The 20,773-nt window shown below is 38.5% G+C and overlaps 1 protein-coding gene across 1 annotated transcript in view; it reads right to left on the bottom strand.

Moving 5' to 3' along the window:
* LRP2 (LDL receptor related protein 2) overlaps positions 1 to 20,773 on the bottom strand; it is a 201,182-nt gene that overhangs the window by 122,392 nt on the left and 58,017 nt on the right. Inside the window, exons 5-13 of the mRNA XM_079781761.1 lie at positions 19,109 to 19,219; positions 18,674 to 18,787; positions 17,369 to 17,485; positions 15,832 to 15,984; positions 14,329 to 14,448; positions 5,788 to 5,916; positions 3,718 to 3,887; positions 2,825 to 3,048; positions 1,252 to 1,458 (exon numbers count right to left, since the gene is read on the bottom strand). Of these exons, the coding sequence (XP_079637887.1) occupies positions 1,252 to 1,458; positions 2,825 to 3,048; positions 3,718 to 3,887; positions 5,788 to 5,916; positions 14,329 to 14,448; positions 15,832 to 15,984; positions 17,369 to 17,485; positions 18,674 to 18,787; positions 19,109 to 19,219 (1,345 nt within the window). The remainder of the gene's footprint in view (positions 1 to 1,251; positions 1,459 to 2,824; positions 3,049 to 3,717; positions 3,888 to 5,787; positions 5,917 to 14,328; positions 14,449 to 15,831; positions 15,985 to 17,368; positions 17,486 to 18,673; positions 18,788 to 19,108; positions 19,220 to 20,773) is intronic.

The raw sequence follows: 20,773 nt of genomic DNA, 5'->3' as shown, positions 1-20,773 counted from the left end.
CACACTTTGAAACATTCAGTAACGACATGGTACGTTAAGATTGGAGAATGGTTTTCTTTTTCAGTTAGCAAATTCCAGAACCCTGAATGCCACCTGCTGGCAAAGCAAGAGGCAATGACTTTATGACTTCAGCTGTACTCGTGAGCTTTATTATCTCTTTGCTGTTTCCTCACAGCCAGCAAACTACTCATATCTTTCTGAAACTCTATTAATTTTTATCTTTTATGTTTTAGTTTAACCTTTGCATAAAAATATTTGGATTATATAATATAATGCTGTGAAAGAGAAAAAATAGGGCATTTTTCAACTGCTCTTATATGATTTATCAGGTCAACAAATATTTTTTCATTCAATTAATTCATACTCTCACTATAGGAAACAGTTTCAATGATAAAAAGTCATAGCCTTAATGTCCAATCACTTGATTTAACTAAGTAGAGACTGTTCTAAGCACATATAATCCACTGTGATACCATCCTTATGAAAGATATAAAGGAGAAAACAAAACTATATAATATGCCTTTCATTGAGAAGGCAATAAAATCCAGACATTTTGAAAATTTTAACTGGTCAATTTATTGGCTGAATGCACAAAGTAATTTATCTTGGCAATTTTAAGACCAATTTTTGAAAATACCAAAAGAAAAGGACCTAAAATAGTTAATTTAAATAATATATAGTTAGTTCTAATCAGACTAATAAGATGAAGAAAATACATGCCATAGTCTATGTTCAAATATTCTGTTTATGTAAGTATCTTTGAAGTATATCAGGTAAAAATACGAGTCAGAATTTCTCTTTGAAATTTGAAATATAAACAAGGGCAGAGTAAAATCCAATTATTTTCCACCAGAAAATGTTAAATAAATAATAAATCATTTATTTATTGGGGGGATGTTAGAAAGCTTAAAGACAAAGTTATCTTTCAAAATCAACCATAAGGGACCCAGAGTATAATGTTCCTGGATATAAGTGAACTCAGGAATTAATGAAAACAATGTGCTTTATCTAAGAGTGAAAGAGGGGTTGGGAGGAGAAATCAAAGAACAATGTTCTAGGTAATATTTAATGACTGTGCTATGGAACACAAAAGAAGTTAAAACTAAGAGCAGGTCACCATGCGAATGTCAATACAAAGGTCATTCAAGCTATAATGTCAACCAAAACCAATATTTTTAAGTATGGTCCTTTGGTATCCCTTCCCATAAGTACTTTCCCTAAACTCATAAAGTTATAAAAAGTACTTCTTACCTTTGAGTTCCATCATAAGTTACAGTCTCAATGTAATCAAACCGGGAGTCAACCCAGTAAACTCGCTTTAATACCAGATCCAGAGTTATCCCAGCAGGCCATCCCAGCTTTGTTTTAACCAAATCTTTACGGTTAGTGCCATCCATGAAAGCCCTTTCCACCGTAGGTCCCCCAGAAAGGCTGTCCAAATCTGAGAAAAATAAGTATCTATAAAAGAAAAACAAAAGATGAAAGAAGAGTCAGTTACTTGACAAGCTTACCTGAAATATTTTTTTTTTAATTTTGTTTAGATCAATGGAAATTTCCTCCAGCTGATTAGAGAACTGGGGGTATAAAATAACACAGAAATTAAAAAGCATTAAAAATCAGAGACTAAGAAGGCCAGTCAGGAGAGGCAACAATTCCAAATAACAACTACTAAAATGCACTAATAAGGTAGCCTAAAAATTCATATCCACCCTCCTAACTTTCTCCCCTGCCCCCTGGCTTTTTCACTTCTATTTTTTACACCCAGGAAAGCTTACAAATACATTTTAAAATAGCTATCAAGCCATTTTCCTCCTTCATTCCCCATTCTAAGGCTTAGTCTATAGAACATATCCATTTTCAAGGAAGAACAGCAGATATCAGGAAGTAGGAATGAATAATCACCATTCACCAACACTTTAGTAGCCTCAAGTTTATTCAAGGTTCCTAAGACAGCTGAGAAAAACCTAAGAGAAAGCTACATTTTCTATAACTGTTCTCAAATGTGGAGATCAGGAATATTTGGATGTATACCTGGAGAAAAGTAAGCATTATCGGTCTTACTGGGTTGATCTACACTAAACAACTTGTACTGCGTTATTAACATTGACATCCCAACCCCAGTCTGTAACAAAACAAAACAAAACAAAACAAAAACAAAAAAACACTAAAAGGGATAATTCAGATCTTATTTCCCCAATTTAAAAAACTTACAATTCTACAGCCAATTCATGCTAGAGTGATCATCTTAATAATAGTGAAACAAAAGTAATATTTAGTTGTAACAATATTATTAGATTGAGTCAGAACAGAGTCCAATCTCTCAGCCAAGCAAATATGGCAAACATTAAGAATAAAATTTATGCCCTAGCTGGTTTGGCTCAGTGGATAGAGCATCAGCCCAGGTTCGATTCCGGTAAAGGGCACATGCCTGGGTTGTGGGCTTGATCCCCATTGGGGGACGTGCAGAAGGCAGCCAATCAATGATTCTCTCTCATCATTGATATTTCTATCTCTCTTTCCCTCTCCCTTCCTCTCTGAAATCAATAAAGATTTTTTTAAAAAAAGAATAAAATTCATACACCTAAAACATCACATTTTTAGTATTCCATATGTTTTTGGATTACATATCCTCAAATGAGGTTCTACTTAGCCAACTCCTTTACAGCTTCTAGGAACAGAAATATAAAGTAAACATAGGTTCTAGAGCACAGAGCCTAAAAAGAAATCAGAATTAACCTTAAATTAGTCCAATGGATGTCTTATGTATAGGGAAAGAGACAAAACTCCAAAAATACTGGAATCAGTACACCTTCACATCACTTACCCAACAGTTGGGTCCAGGGCAATTCCTCTAGGATGCCCCAAGTTTTCTGTTATAAGGATAACCCGGTGGCTTCCATCCAAATTGGCCATATCTATACGGTTGACCTTGGTCTCCACCATATAAAGTTTATTATTGACCCAGTCCACAGCCAGATTCTCGGGATCATCAATAGAAACATTGATAACTTCTTGGATATCTAAACCATTAATATTAACTGAAAAAACCTGTAAGAAAAACCCAGATTATTATACCTCTTAAAAATCCTATACAACTTAATTGAATTAGAATTTTATTAATGGTACAAGTAAATGTAAGAGAGAGAAATAAAATTCCATGTAACTCTTTAGGAGTCTAAAATTTGTTTTAAAAATCACCACCACATTACTCAAAGTTGAAGTTAAATCCATCACACTTTCCAGATAAGTCGGTATAATAAAAATTTGGCTGTTAGTCAAAATACTGTCAATATTTGTTACCCAACCCTCGATTATGATTCCATTTAGAAGATGAAGGTAAAATCTGATTTTTATCATACGGGATAGCAGAGTACTTTTTACATTTTAAATGATCAAGTTTCAAAAATTACTACCAAATATCTATCCAGTTTTGAAAGAATGTCTACTATTTCTTTTAATTAGGCTTTTGGACTCCATTTCGAATAAAATTAAAAGTTGCTCAAGGCTAATCCATATAATAGACTGCTTTGTTTAAAGTTCCCATGTAATAGTATAGCATGGAAAAAGGTGCTGATTAACATAAAATATCTCAAGGGCCTTTTTTGTTAGAAAACAAAGAAACTTTTCCCTCTTCTCCCCCCAAAGTAAAAAGCTATCAACACTTTGTGCTTGGGGTTCTATCAGCTCCCAAGCTATGCTCCTGAAATTTCTATTTACCTTATCTAGCACGGTGTCAGTCCAAAAGACTCTTTGTAGGTGATAGTGAAAATCCACACCCACAGCCACTCCACGATTTTGAGATGCTACCAGGACCTCAAAGGATCTTCCATGAATATCACCAATTAGCAAATCTTGACCATTGGAGAAGATAACAGAGGCCTCACGAGCTAAATGTGAAAAAGGAAGCCATTATCACTCCTTCAAATGAACAAAGATGATGATGTAACTTATAATTAATATGCTTTTCTGCTGTTTCAAATATGTTCTATGTATTTCTTATTTAAAAATAAACTTCTGAAGCAGACATATAGGTGTCACTCTATCTATTTTACAGATGGGCAAACTGAGGAACAAAGATTATTAAGGAAGTGTCCAAAGTCACAGTAAATTAGGAACAGAGTCTGCCAAGATTTCAAGTGTCCTGACTGCTAGTCCAATGTACTTTCAATTAAACTGGGGGGATTATATCAGATTTTTTTCAAGAATCCTTGATGAAATAGGCACTTTATCCCAGGTGCATTTTTAGATTGTGTAAAACAGACTCATTTTAAGAATTACTGGGAAATCACATGGCAATGATGGAGCTAAATCTTCTATATTTATATACCCACAAACATGCAAAATGAGTAAGATTATACATCATGGTCCTATTTACAATAGCAAAGGGAAAAAAAAAAAACACCTCATAAACACAAACAGTATGGTGGTTACCAGAGGGAAGGGGCTGGGGTAAAGGGGGTTATACACATGGTGATAGAAGATGACTTGACTTGGGTGGTGGACCCACAATAGGCAGATCATGTGTCATAGAAAAATGTACACTTGAAACCTACATAATCTTATTAACTAATGTCAACCCAATAAATTTAATTTTAAAAATTCTTTCAGCTTGAAAGTGTTTTCAGCTTTAAAAAATTTGATGTAAAAGTCCATTAGTAGGGGACTAGTTAAATAAATTATGTACATCCAAAACAATGGATTAGGTCACCATTATGCTACTACTAGAATGAGAAAGAGCTCTCTGCATTGATATGAAAAACTCTTGAAAATATATTGTGTAACATTAGCAAGATGCAAAACTGTGTGTAGCTTACTATTATATATGTAAAAATAAGGTTAAATATCTATATTTGTATATTCTTACTTATGCATTTAACAATCCCTAGTATTGAAATAAACAATGACTATCCATGGGAAAGTGGAAATGAAAACTGGGCATAGGGGAACAGATGAAGAAGATATTTTACTATTTACTTTAATTACTTCTTGTAATTAAAATTTTTAGTGTATGAACATATTATCTATACAAAAATAAATTTCTTAAAAATCAGCTGTACCTAAAAATTAATGCACAGTAAATGAAGTATTTCTACTCAAAAATAACTAGCCATTCATCAATCATGTGAGCAGATAATTAAGTTTCAGAAGGCCACCAAAGGCACTTCAAAATCAAGTGGGGGGCAGGGGAGCTGGGAAAAAGAGTCAAGTTGAAATCTTCTCACCTAAAAATTCATAGTGACAAAAAGTGCTTTGGGAGAGTTATCTTTTTTAACAGATTTTCCCCATGATTTTTCTCTACTATGGTACTCTTAGATTGATTCCAAGAAAACACCCAGAAACAGGGCATTCTCACAAACTGTGATCCAAATTTAGCAAGTCCATTTTGAACCATCCCTAAATTTTGCATAAACAATGCCAAAATTATTTCTATAGATACCTGTCACCTACATTTGTGGTAGGTAAACTAATTAAAATATAGATGCTCAAGTAGGTCAAATGTAGGCATAAAATTTATTCCACGATTAAATGTGGTGGGTGACATAATAGTCCAAGCCCCAAGTGAACAAGCAACCAATAAAAAAAAAATTATTAATGATCATCATTAATTCACAAATTAGTCCCTAATAATCAAAGTGGAAATTCATGTTGACCCAGGCGCCACTCTTGATTTGTGATGATTAATCCTGCCATCTGCATAAATGCTGTTATTTCTTTTGTCATCTGCTCTGGAAGGAGGAAATTAGTCACAAGTATAGTGTTCAGAGATACAAGTGTCCTTTTACTCACAGGAAGTATTGGCTTTGCAATGCCGCTCATGCTCCAAGACATAGCCTTCTGCACAGTGGCACCGGTGATGGCCTACTCGGTCTTCACACATCTGGTCACAAACTCCCCATACCTGGCAATCATCAAAATCTGCCATATGGGAAATAAACATTGGCAATGATGTTTACCAGCATTTCTTGATCACCCTCTGAAAAAAATCTTGGACAAGCTGTACCAGAATATGGTGACAACCCTGTCTAAATAAACACCCTCTGAAGGTAGCACAGAATCTAGAAATACAATAAAAATAGGAATTCAGAGCAGGCATCTGTAGGGTGAGGAAAACCCAACAGCATTTAAATAAGTTTTTAAAAGTCTACATGAAGACAACTTTACAGAAGATGCACAATGCTGCCTGGATTCCTAGTCCTGTGGAATTGCATTTCGTTTATTAATATTGGTTTATAAAATATCTGAATTTTTATGTAAATGCTTCCCTTTAAAACTGTCCTTTATTATATGGTAGCCACTAGCTTTCTAAGGCTTCTTAGATTTTTACTTAGATTAAATAAAATAACCTGCAACATTTTAAGTGCTCAATAGCTACTTATGATTAGTGTTTACCATACTGGAGAGCACAGATATGGAACATCTCCATCAAAGCAGAAAGTTCTATTGGATAGTGCTACTTCATAAAAAGTAAGGCCCACCCATCATCCTCTTCCCCTTCTTGGAAAAAAAAAAAAAAAGTAAGACCTGCTTTATATGCAGCCCCTCAATAAGACACAAATCTGTGACGGCAATAAACTACTTGGAAAGGTCTCTTCTAATGTCAAAAATCAGCCCTAACTGGTTTGGCTCAGTGGATAGAGCCTCGGCTTGCAGACTGAAAGGTCCCAGGTTCGATTCTGGTCAAGGGTTGCGGGCATATTCCCAGTAGGAGGTGTGCAGGAGGCAGCTGATTGATGTTTCTCTCTCATCAATGTTTCTAATTCTCTATCCTTCTCCCTTCCTCTCTGTAAAAAATCAGTAAAATACATTTTTTTTTAAAAATCATCCTGGCTACTGTGGTTCAGTGGTTGAGTGTCGACATATGAACCAGGAAGTCAAGGTTTGATTCCTTGACTTGGCCTTGGTTGCATCCCCATTAGAGGGTGTGCAGGAGGCAGCTGATCAATGATTTTTCTCTCATCATTTCTCTCTCCCTCTCCCTTCCTTTCTGAAATCAATAAAACTATTTTTAAAATCATAACCAAAATGAAATTAAAATTATTTTGACATGAAAAGTACTTCTCTTCTGCTTTTCATTAACTTATTACTCATTCATTTAATCACTGTTTATTGAAAGTCCATTACATGATAGAGCTCGGTTCAATGCCATCATAGTCCCACTGTGTAAAACAGTGATTCAAACCCTGGCTGGGTGGCTCAGTTGGTTGGAGTGCCACCCTATACACCAAAAGGTTGCATAACCTCAAGTCTAGAATCGTCTAGATTTCTGGATCTGATTATATTTACAGCAAATGTCAGAGTTTTGAATTGGATTCTACCACACCTGCTGATGGCCCACCATCTCATGACTCCTTAACAAGAAATGGGAATAAGCTAATGGTCCTAGTCTTCTCAAATATAACAACATGCGCCAGAATATTTTTCTTTCCAAGGATTGTAACTAATAAAAAAAAATTGATCTAATTTGAACATGACAAGATAAAAGGACATGTGACTAAATAAAAAAGCCTTCATTGATCTATCTCTTCTGTGCCCTCCCCTCCGCCCTGAGAAAACAGCACCTGAGGCTTCGCCTCAGTAGGAATGAAAGTACAGAACATTCGCCCTCAAACTTCTAGCGTGTCATGACCTCGTCTGGAATGCAAGACAGGGTCTGAAGTCACCTTGGAGAAAACCAAAAGTAGAAAAGACATAACTAGAATTTGGGGGTGCAAATACCCCTCCTATCATGTGTGTATAAATCCCTGTCACTTTTAGTGACACAAAGCTATATTCTCCATTTGCAGAAAAATAAAGGCTAATTAATATCCATTGTCAATTAAACCTAAAGGCAAGAAAGTAGACTTAAGTATTTTTTTTAATCTTCACCTGAGGATATTTTTCCGTTGATTTTTAGAGACAGTGGAAGAGAGAGGGAAAGACAGAGAGAAACATCGATGTGAGTGAAACACACCAGTTGGTTGCCTCCTGCATGTGCCCTGACCAGGGCCCGGGCCGGGGAGGAGCCTGCAACCTCAGTACATGCACTTCGCCAGAATCAAACCCGGACACTTCAGTCCGCAGGCCAATGCTCTATCCACTGAGCCAAACCGGCTAGAGCTAGACTTAAGTATTTTCATGAGCATGGGATAGGTAGTGAAAACTATATAAAAAACTAACATTGCTTTACAATATCCACCTCCCACCCTGTTACTTTTCTTTCCTTTTTACTCTTTGTCCCTTCCAACTAACAAATACTGGTTTGAAAATAATTCAAAAATCCTTGGAAATGCTCTAATCCTTGTGGCTGTGTGAAATCCCACCATGCTGAATGACCTTTCTGCCCTAACTCTGCACCACGATGTCATTCCCTCAGCAAATAGCCTGTCCTGTCAATCAGAAACAATAGTCCTGTAACTGCCTCAGCACACCACCAGGTCAAGACTACCAGCAGCAGATGAATGGGTTCCTTGTCAGGATTATTTAATTTTATTTTTGATCATGACTGAGGCATTCACTGGGGAGCCATGTCCAAGATGATAAACGTTGCATAGGTTTTCAACACCTGATGCTTCAGTAATGAGCCAGCCACACAGAGGATGACAGCCATACAGAGAGTATTTGTCAAATTAAAATGCGTGAAAGAACAAACCAGAAAGATTTGAAGATGGCGGCATAGGTACTCACCACCTCCCACAACCACATCAAAATTACAACTAAAATATAGAACAACCATCATCCAGAACTGCTTGAAAGCTGGATGAATAGAAGTCCTACAACTGGAGAAGTAAAGAAGAAAGTATACTGAGACTGATAGGAGGTGGGGAGGCATAGAACCGGCTGGTCCAGCACCCACATGTGCCGCTTTTTTAATCGGGAGGGAGGTCATCTCTGCAGAGCCTGCCCAGAGAAGCAAGGGCTCCCAGCCCCACACCAGACCCCCAGCCCAGGATCCCAGACCTGGGAAAAGAAGTGCCTGTGGGCAGTGAGAACTACAGGCTGTAAAAACCAGTGCGGATTGGGGCTCAGTGACACAGAGGCTGCTGGAGACACAGCTGTTTCCCTTAAAAGGCCAGCACTACAAACTGAACTTTTAAGGTCTGCTTCTTCTGAGCTTCAGCACCAGGGTGGGGCTCTGGGAGACACATACAAGGAGGAACTGGATTACTGGGGCAGGAACTCGGGGGCAGCTTTCTCCCTGACAGACGTGCCCACAGGAATCATTGTTCCTATGCTGGGACCTACCAGGTCACAGGGCTCACTGACAGTCATTTCTATTTACTCCACCCTGACTATTCCCTAAGACTCTGCCTCATCCATTTAAAACCCCACCAAAGCTGTGTGCAGCAGCTTTTGCATATGAATGGCCTGTCTTTGCTCAGGCTAAAATCTGTCAAACAAGCTGCAGCTGGGTCTGGGAGCTCCAAACCTATCAATAAAAGGCCCAATACCTGGCACCAGCAACAGCCTGCCTTGCTTCATAGCTGGGCCTCATCTGGACACTTCCAAATCCGATACAAAGAGGAGGAATCTGCAGATCTCTCTGAAGATCCTGCTGGGTGGCCCCAGGAAGTGGCTGATTTTGCACCTCCCTGGAGACCCAAGAGTCAGTGTACCCAGTGTTCAGTGTCAGACCATACCAAATTACAACTCTACACATCCATAAGCAACACTCAAGGGGAAGACTCAGTGAGCACCAAAGCCTTAAAAACAAGTCCAGCTCCATAGAGGTGTCTCCTGCACAATAGCTCTCCCACTGTAGTCACAGCTGATCCTCACAGCCAATTGGCCTAAAGGTCAATTCCTCCCAGAAACACCAACAGCAATCAAGTCTCAACTATAACAAGATGTGCTCACAGCCCATAAAGGAGTGCACCTAGAGCTCCCAGCTCAGGTGAATGGGGAGGCTGAACCCCTGGGCCCTACAGGACACCTACTACACAAGGCCACTCTACCAACTCAAGCAGACATAGCAGTTCTACGTAATACACAGAAACAAACACAGGGAAGCAGTCAAAATGTGGAGACAAAGAACCATGTCACATATGAAAAAAATGGAAGAAAGCAAACTACTGGATATAGAGTTCAAAACCACGGTTATAAGGTTACTCAAGAATCTACTAGAAACCTCCCAAAAATGGAAAAGAAACAGTCAGAAATTAAGCACACACTGACTGAAATAAAAAATAATATACAGGGATTCACTGCATTATGGGGGTGCCAGAAAAAGAGAGAGAGCAAGATATTAAAAACCTATTTGAAGAAATAATGACAGAAAACTTCCCCTACCTGGTGAAAGAAATAGACTTACAAGTCAAGGAAGCACAGAGAGTCACAAACAAGAGGAACCCAAAGAGGACCACACTGACACATCATGATTAAAATGCCAAGGGCAAAAGACAAAGAGAGAATCTTTAATGCAGCAAGAAAAAAACAGTGAGTTACCTACAAGAGAATGCCCATACGATTGTTAGCTGATTTCTCAACAAAAACTATACAGGCCAGAAGAAAGTGATGAATAGCAAGGACCTATAATCAAGACTACTCTACCCAGCAAAGCTATCATTTAGAATTGAGGTCAGATCAAGTGCTTCTCAGACAAGAAAAAGCTAAAGGAGTTCATCACCACTAAACCAGTATTATATATGAAATATTGAAGTGCATTCTTTAAGAAGAGGAGAAGGAAAAAGAAAAAGGTAAAGATAAAAAATTATGAACAACAAAGTGACAACAAATACATACCTATCAACAATTGAATCTAAAAATCAAAATAAGTAGAATAAGAATCTAATGAACAAAATAAACTGGTGAATAAAATAGAATCAGTGGCATGGAAATGGAACAGACTAATGATTCTCAGAGGGAAGGGGTGTCAGGGAGTGGACGAGATTAAACAAAAATCTTATATGCATATATGCATTACCTATGGACACAGACAATAGGGTGGCGAAGGCCTAGGACAAGGCGGGAATCGGGAGAGAGGGGCAACGGGGGCGGGGGGGGGGGAGGAGGGAAGAGGGACATCTGTAATAATCTCAACAATAAAGATTAAAAAATAAAATAATAAAAATAAATTTAAAATAAATAAATAAAAATTCAAAATCATTTTAAAAAGAGAAAACAAAAGCAAATCTTCTAAAAGTTCAGCTGAAATAACTGTCAACTGGTTTCATAATGTCATGTGTTGAAACTAATGAGTTCTCTTTACAAAGAGTGCAACATATAGTCTTCTTTGAAATAAATGTTAACTCAGCTTCAAAACTCGAGGGCAACAGAAACATTCTCCAAGGACAGGATAGGTCACAGAAAAGGTCTCTGCAGGTGGCAGGGGCTCACATTCACAAAAGCCCTCAAATGTAGACTTCTGAGCTGGTCACCAAATGAGGTTATCTATACTAAAGTCCCAGGCACATACTAAAGGAAATGAAAGATGTTCATCATGGAACTTAAAACCAGTGCCCCCGAATCAGACCACACTGCTTCCAATGTGCTATGAACTGAAGCCTTCCTATAAATCCTGAAATTATCTTGTGTATCATATTGCAATTTTCTGTATTACATTCACTAATAGGTTCAATATAAAAACCATGCTCTGATGGTTTTTCATTTCTTAATGGCTGCAAAAAAAAAATTTTTTTTTGAAGTGGCCTAGATTTCTGGCATATAAGAAGTCCTAGACACTTGGAAATATAACCCAAAGTTTATCAAGGACTTAGATCTTGGGGAAAGTGTTGGAAATTGTGTTATCTGGGCTCCATGAGAAAAAGAAGCCTGAGAACAGGTTGTGGGGAATCACAAGACTGAACTATGGATTCTGAAAGAGTAAGTAATTTTTACTGAAAAGATATAAGGCCTATCAAGTTCCAACTGCAAGGCAATCTAGCCCCAACTCCTCTTTGGGGATTGAGAAAGGGAAAATAGAGAAAAGCTGATGTAATGCTGAGAATGTGGCTTCTGGTATTTCTATTGGAATTCCTTTTCTACTAAGAGAAAGAGGCAATGCCTGGACAACTGTAAGACTGGAAATCGGATTGGCATCTGGGTGGCTGTCAAGAGGGGTGGAGAAGCTGACATTTGCCAAAGACAAAGGAGCAGCCTACACTTATGGATGAGCTGCCTCACAGCAAAGCCAGGGAGCACAGGCAAGGGTTCCAAAGTCAGTTAGCCACCCAACAAAGGAGGACATTCGTGTCAAAAATATTTTTAAATTTCTTAGGTGCATCCCCAGTGTAATGATAATGATAAAACACAAAAAGCGTTCTGCAATCTCAATTAATGCCAGCTGAAGGTCATAATGGCTTATTTATAAAGTGTTTTGAAATTATTAGAAATTTGGGGGGTTCTTAAATAATTCTGAGTAATCTCTAAGTCTTCAGGATCTCTCGCACTGACCTACATAAAGCACTTGATCTCAAAATGTCTTGTTGAATATAGTTAAGGGAGCAATCAGATCATGGGCAAACTTCGGGACACGGTACGTGATATTAGAAACCTAAAATTCCCCACTTTGAACACCACAAGGACAACCTCAATTGGATTGTTTCACCACACACACACACACACACACACACACAAAAAATAGTCCTGTGTTTTTTGGCCTATAACAGTAAATCAGCCCCATTAATACAGTTCTCAATAACAATGTGGAATAGACTTTCTCAAGATTCCAAGTTTAATTTGTTAAACCAGAGTTTATTTCTGGCTTTACAAGTTTTTTTAGCTATGAGTAGTTATTAAGATTAGCCATAATTATTAAAGAATAATTAAGTTGGAGACCATAAGCTGAGATTAAAGACTGAATAACTTCATTGGGTTTATCCAACTTCAGCCTTTTGGACCAAATTATATGAATATTTTAGAAATTACTTCAGAAGAGACACTTTTATAGAAGTATTTCATATGTATGCCATGTTTGTTTTTATCCAGAAAGCCCTGAAGAATCTCAAATTTCTAAGGAATATCAAATGAACACAAATATCCTGGGAAAACTAATTTTAATGAATCATTTCAGTTGCCTTCCAGATGCCTTTCCCAACACCAGCAAAAACAAATTTTTTTCATTAAGCCTCTATGGTCACTTTCTGCTGCTACTACATTCATTCACATATCAGAGATTAGAAAGAAGGAAAAGAAATCAGAGCATTAGAAAGTCATGTTTAAATCTTGAAAACCTGAAAATCATGACTAGACATGTCTACTTTTCCCATCATCAGAGCCCATCCTAATCACCGGTGCCTAGTTCAATACCAGCCATCAGCTGGAAGCAACATGATAGACTTTGTTCTTTCTTTTTTTAAAAAAAAAAAAAATATGTTTTTGTTTATTTCAGAGTGGAAAGGAGAAGGAGAGATAGAAACATTAATGATGAGAGAGAATCATTGATTGGCTGCCTCCTGCACACACACACACACACACACACACACACACACACACACACACACTGGGGATCGAGCTGCAAGCTGGCCATATGCCCTGACTGGAATTGAACTGTAACCTCCTGGTTCATAGGTCAGTGCTCAACCACTGAGCCACACCGGCCGGGCAAGTTGGTTCTTCTTGAATGTTAGCTTCAAGTAGAGGTAAAAATCAATGGGATTAACAACCAGCAGAGCACGGGCCAGTGTGGTCAGTGCAGCAGTGACCTTTTGACCTTCTGCTGTGTACTACTCTCTAGTTGCTGGACCCAGAAGAGGTTTGAGCATACTAGAGAAGAGGCCAGGGGATCAAGGTAGGGTACATCATGGAATTGAAGGCAACAGCCATAGCCATATACCAACCGCATGGAAGTATTTCAGTATTTAATAACCAATATGGCCGTAGCAACCCTACATCCAAATTTTTAAAAAGAAAATACAAAAGACTATTTCCATCATCAGGTAGTAGACAGGTATCCATGTGGCCAGTCAACTCACTCACCACAGAACCACTGTTTTGCCTTGTGTACCTCACAAAAACTCCATATTGTGCCCTAGCCGGTTTGGCTCAGTAGATACAGCAATGGCCTGCGGACTGAAGGGTCCCAGGTTCAATTCCTGTCAAGGGCACATGTGTGGGTTGTGGGCTCGATCCCCTGTAGGGGGCGGGCAGGAGGCAGCCCATCAGTGATTCTCTCTCATCATTGATGTTTCTATATCTCTCTCCCTCTCTCTTTCTCTCTAAAATCAATAAAAATATATTTAAAAAAAAACAAAACTCCATATTGTTCAGGTGTTCTGGGAGGACTGTTGCTCTTTGTTATACAGACCATCACTCCTACCCACAAGCACAAACTCTTTTTTGTCAAAGATCATAGACCTCATCAGTGTGGCAAGCACCGTGATTAAAGACCACGTGTTCCCACCTGTCACTTACCGACACATTTCCGGGTGTTATTTTGGTCCACAACATAACCTGGAGGACAATAACACGTCCCTCCAAATGGTGCTATGTGGCACTGATACTCACAGCTCAAGTAAGGACACAAAGTCACATCTAAACAAAAACAAAAAAACAAACACTTTGTTAACTGAATGGTCATCTCATGGTGATGGAAAAAAATATATTAAATTAAATTTTTAAAGAAAAAATAAATGAATGGTCATTTCTGAACAAGACTCATTTACCTATGAAGTAAGTACTGCTTCTTTCAAACGTAAAAGCTAAGTAACCATGTAGTCAAAGCACAGAAAATCTGTCACCATTCAAGCCTAACTGCAATTTGTGGTAAGAAAGTTCAATTCCTATTTTTAAGAAGTTCTTTTTAAAGTTATAACTATGTATAGGTCATCATAAGAGCTGTTTGTGGAAAAATCGGGTCATAAATCTGTCTTTGTCTACATAATACAAAGGGTCAGGAATTCCCAAGTGACAGAATTGAAAATAACACCAAAAACATTAACTGTGGCTAGCTAGCTTCAAGTAGTAGGATTGCAGGTGAGTGCTTTCTTTCTGTCAATTTTTCTATTTTGTACTATTTATTTTTGTTTTGCACTGTGACTATATATCTCTTACTAATTTTTTAAAACTTTTCAAAAAGTGCCTCTAAATAAAATGGGGTGAAGAGGGAAGAATGCCATGTAAGTCTCTGCATATTTAAACATTACATGTCTTTTTCAAAGAGAAAAAATAAAAGAGGCCTTAGGTTTACAGGTACATAGTTGCTTCTAGGCAAATACTGGATACTTGAGAATGCACCATTGATGAAATCAAGGTCATATATTGTTATTCTCTTACAGGACAGTCAGCTGTCCAGAGTTCACGGGTTGATGGTGGGGTGAATATTCTACAGCAACAGAAAAAGAAGAAAAACAACTAACTCAAGTATATAACCCAGGAACCAGAAACTTCTTTTTTGAAAATAACCAGACAAGACTTTTTTCATAATTATAAGCGAGGGAATAAAATCTCCTTTAGAGTCATTAAAATTTCTATTAAATTCATTGTGCCTGGGTAGAAGAAGAAAAAAAGCTACAGATATTTGAAGCACCTCCTATCAAGAAGTGAAGCCTATTTCTTCAATCCATTGACACTGTACTTGGCCAAATGACTTGCTTTGGCCAATACAACATGATATACACAGAGGCTTAAAAAGAGCTTGTGCACTAGGGTGTGCCCTTTCTACCACCATGTAAATAAGCCTGGACTAGCCAGAGCTTTTATCGCAACATCCTGACAAGGGAGTGAGCTGGTCTAGGTCAGAACTCCCCAGGCAACCCACAGAACTGTGAGAAATAATAAATGCGGATTTAAGCCACTAAGTCTTAGAATAGCTTGTTATGCAAACACCAACTGATATTCTCTATATTTGGGATTCTGTCATTAAAAAAACTGAAGCATATTTATCTGAAAGATCCCCAGATAAATTTCCATACTCACCACAACGCCGTAGCACAGTGGCATTGCCTTCATCTTCCCCTGATGGACAATCTAAAATTCCATCACAGACTTTTGTAATTGGGATGCATTTTCCAGACTTTGGACAAGCCCATTCACCTGGGTAACATTTATGAAAATGATGAGGACTGCTTTCTGTGGAAAGGGAAAAAGAAAGAAAGTTACAACCACATGAGAAATGGAGCCAGTTATTTTTATTTTAACCCATGGTTAAGAGAGGATATACTAGTAGATCAGGTAGAAGTCACAAATGGCCTATATCAGTGATGGCGAACCTATGACACACGTGTCAGCACTGACACGCGGCCGCTGAGGCAGCCGCATGCCGAGGATGAAACATTTGCTGCTCCTGAGGATGAAGCATTTGCGAAATAATGTTTTTTCCTCAAAGTGACACACTACCCGAGTTATGCTCAGTTTTTTGGTGAAGTTTGACACACCAAGCTCAAAAGGTTGCCCATCACTGGCCTATATATTCCTAATTCTACTGGTGAACTCTTCTTGAGCTTCTAAAGAGTGGCAAAATGGAATTATTTAAGTTTCGCTCTTTCTGGGGGATGCAGCCCCCAACCAGTTTATAAAAGTAAATTGCAGGTATGGATCTGGATTATCAACAAACTAGATGAATCACCCCTAAAGGAAGATTCAGTTACTTAAGTCACAAATTACAGAAGAGAGGCTATTAAGGTAACACCAGGATTTCTGAGTTTTTATTTTGTTATTTTGTTTATTTGTTTCCTGAGGGAAACGTCAATAGTGTATGAAAAACTCTAACTCAAATGTAGAAAGACTACTCGTTGGGACACCAAAATGTGAAACGAGTGGATGTGTCCAGAACAAGCATCGCTCCTGCTATATGTGGGGCTGGCACAGTATAAGTAACTTGCTTTATGGTGTGGGTGTTAGTAACTGCTGAACTATTAGAGGTATTGCAGAGTGAAGAGAGTGACTATTATTGGCAATTTCCTTCTCATAGGATCTCTGAATGCGTCCCTGGAGAGCAGCCCCTCCTGCAAATACCAACCCCTGGCTCCACCTCCCATGGTGCCTCTGTGGCCGCTCTTCCACCACTGGATGTCACGCACTCATTATTTGCAAATCAGAATTTAAAAACAAAACAAAACTGAACTGGACTTTTACCAAGATTCAAAGTCATTTTTAAAGGTTGGGTCAAAGACAAATCACATTTCCCCGTTTTCCCTCCTTCTCCATCCCACTCCTGTGCTATATAAATCTAGTTAAAATAAGCAGTCTTAAAGGGAAAGAGTAAGCTATAAGAAGGGGGAGAGACTACCTTACTATATTGCCTTAATAGTAGAAGGGAGGAAATTATAATTTATGCTATATCTGAGTTCTAGGTCTTTTTAGTGGAGTCTCTTGCTTCCCCACCCATTAAGTCCCTTAAATCCCAGACAATCCTGATACATGCTTGACACACAGATAACTTTCAACAAGGAAAATCGGAAAAACAAGTTCTGGAAACACTTTAAGAAAACACTTTTCAATCAGAATCTCTTACCACATCCATCTTCATCTCCATTATCTGCACAGTCGTCGTCTCCGTCACAAACCCAGTCTTGATTAATGCAGCGGCCATTGGGGCACGTGAACTGATTACCTCTGCAGGTCTCGTAGTCTGGAAACAAACCACAGCTGTACTCCAAAGACGCAAAGCACTCGGAAAAATTCACAATGCTCACCCCACTGCCTAAATGGAGCTCCTAGAAACTGAAATGTCTTTATCAATTTAATTAAGTATCTTGACAAAAATGAAGAAAAGAAGGAAGAGAAGGAGGAAAATAAGGAGCAAAGAGCAGCTCTGGGTCCAGGAGGTGAACTCAGGTGCTGGTCGATGTTTCTCAAGATTAAAAATAGGACAGTATGCTATAGGTTAACACAGAATAGCAAATGCAAACTAATAAAGATGCTACAGACATGCCAACAGCTAACGTTCTCCTACTTTACCACAAGCACTGGGATTGCTATTTAGGACCAAATGATTCTTAATCACCTACTCCATGATGTCACGTTCTTCTTTAATATGGTCTCTAAAATAAGCCAAGGCACCAGAAAGGAAATCAGGCATGGCTCATAGAAAATTAGGGTGATATTGAAAATACTGGATTACCCCCATGGCATGGATACCAATTCATCAAAATGGGTGTGAAGAAAAATCATAGATTTTAGTAAATAAATTACCACAAAAAGCTGGCAATTTTTTGGAATTAGTAAAACACTCTCAGACTTCAAGCTATATATTCCAATAAAGTGAGTCCATAGGTGGCAACAATAAGAGAGAGATGGCTTGCATTGCAAGCAGCAGCATGGAAGGAAAAGCAGGATCAGAGTGGGAAAGTGGAAACAATGAAAGCCCCCTGCATCACAATAAAACTCTCTGACCCTCCAATTTCAATGCGGTAAGAAATTCAAAGTAAAGAGGAAAGTGAGGACCATTGCTATTCCGGACCTTCTTCTCCTTTCTCCCACTGGACCATCCACGTTATCAGACCAATTCCTGAGGTCTGGGTAACCTGAGAGTCCAGTGATACAGTACACCCTGTACCATTGTAGCCTAAGGAAAGAATGCAAACTGTCCATCAGCAACCCTTCAACTCTACACAGATCCTTAGGAGATAAAGGAGCCCAGGTCCAGTAACACTGCTGAGGCTCATGCCATGGGCCCTAAATGAACTTCTGGCTCCATCTGCCATCAGACATAATGACCTTTTTGTTTGAAAAGAGTGATACATTGATAGGATGTTTGCGGGGGGTGGGGGGGAGAACCACTCCTAACAACAGGACTGGCATAAGGAAATCACCGTACTGCAAGAATGCTCATCGCTGCCGTCTTTACAATCTGGGATGCGGTCACAGACGTTGTCATGAGAGAGGCACTCCCCACTGCCACACTGAAACTGGTTGTGAGAACATCCTTCAGCTGGGACACGAGGTTAAGAAGGGAAAGAAAAGAGAGAATTTCAATTCCACTGTAGCCATTTAATCTCATAGGAAGACTCTGTCTCGTGTTTAAAAAGAAATTCTTATTATTCAGTAGTATGCTCGTAAATGTCTAAAAACTAGTTCTCCAGGGACAAAAAGACCCTGAATTATATTGTTTGCTAGTTTCCATGATGTAAATACTCCCACCATGGCTGACTTCAAGCTTCCAATATGAATTCATTGAACACGAACTTGAGAAGAGATATGCATAATTGGCCAATAGAAACCAACTTCAGAACATCTTGTGTACATTACTTACTGCAGTTGTTTTCATCAGAGAAGTCTCTGCAGTCAACTTTCTTATCACATCTCTGACTAGTGTTATAGCAGGCTCCGTTGGCACAAGTAAGCTGCTCACATGTTGGGTATCCTAAAGGAATAGAAATAGTTCAAAAACCTTAAATTAAGCCATTCCTATAACAAACACTGCTTGAGTAACTACTACATGCTAACATTAAATGCTGAGCATATATTGGTAAACAACAGGCATGCAGATTACAGTTGGCCTCATGGAGATTGTGGTTGGATAGGAGAAAAATACACTGATCAAATAATGACACCAACAGCAAATTACAAACTGGGTTATGTGCTAATGTAGGAAGTAGAGAGTGCTGTGAGGGTGCATAGTAGGGGGGTCTGGGAGCCCAGGGAAGTCTCCCCTGAAGAACTCAACTGCTTTTGTCATCTCAGAGATGAAGAATGAGAACGAATCTTACTTATTTCAAAATGGAACCTTCTTTTACATGATACAAATAGCATCTCAGGAAACTAATGTATCTCCCCGCATGCTTTGGGGGGGGTGACGGGCTGTTTCTTTCGCTGGAGGATCATAGAAAGAAAACAGGCCTAGAAGTCGGGAGACCTGGGGCCTGGAGTACCACCCAGTAGCTCTTTACTCTTACTCAAAGCTGCCTATCCTCTCTGCGTCACCACTTCCTTATCCATGCATTTAGATAATTTACTTCACACGATAGAGAACCTCAAAAGACAATGTCTAGTAAAGTACTTTGAAAAGAGTAATGTGCTCTATAAGCATGAAAAATCATTACCACGTTATGTATATATGGTCACCTCACTGCTATTAACCAGATGCTTAACCCTGGTTTTCTAGGGTGCAGTGGAAATAATCAAAATATCTCTTGCAGGAATAACATGCTGTCAGTCTCTCCACTGTGCATCCCCAACTTGGAACACGTATTTTTTTTATGATCCCTGGCTGCATTCTGTTGGCTGTTTATCTGTTTCCCCTGTGACATAAGAAAATCCTCTGAGAACACGGATCCTGTCTTACTCACTTTAGAGTCCCCAACACAGGGATTAGGTCCTTAATGTGCTCAAAAAATGCTCGCTATTGCTATTGAGTTATCACAGTGAACTTTTTAGTTAAAAAGCTATTAAAAATATTTTGAATTCCTGCCTTTTATGACTTTTTATAACCTCCTTCTCACAAATATGATACCTTTCTTAGTTTGACTTTTTTTTCCATTTGGTTTGACTTTTTTTCCCATTAAAAATTGTTTTCATAATGATTTTGGTTGTCTTCAGATTTCTTTTCGACTAAGGAAAAGGTATGTCTTAGGATCTCAAAGAACAGAGAGCACAGTCTCACTTTGAAGTTCAGTTTTGCATTAAAAAGCCTATTTGGGGTCTCACAGACATAGACAGATTCTTCAGATGATTCTTTGGATAGTCCCAAAGTCTCCTTCAAGCACAAGCAGTACACAAATTCTCTGCTGAAACTATATTAAACTTGTCTAGTGTTAACAAGTCGTACTTTTGAAAAGGATGAAGTCTGAAGTAATCTTTTTCCATTTTGTGTACATTGAAGGAATAAGCCCAAATCTTCTCATCTCCAGAAGTTCAAAAATGAGTATATTAAGTGTCTTTAAATATCTAAATTGCCAAAGTTACATGTAGTCAACCA

Source organism: Cnephaeus nilssonii (assembly GCF_951640355.1).
Source record: "Cnephaeus nilssonii genome assembly, chromosome: 10".
NCBI lineage: Eukaryota > Metazoa > Chordata > Mammalia > Chiroptera > Vespertilionidae > Cnephaeus > Cnephaeus nilssonii.
The sequence above is the reverse complement of the archived record's forward strand: the minus strand, read 5'-3'. Positions and strand labels throughout refer to the sequence as shown.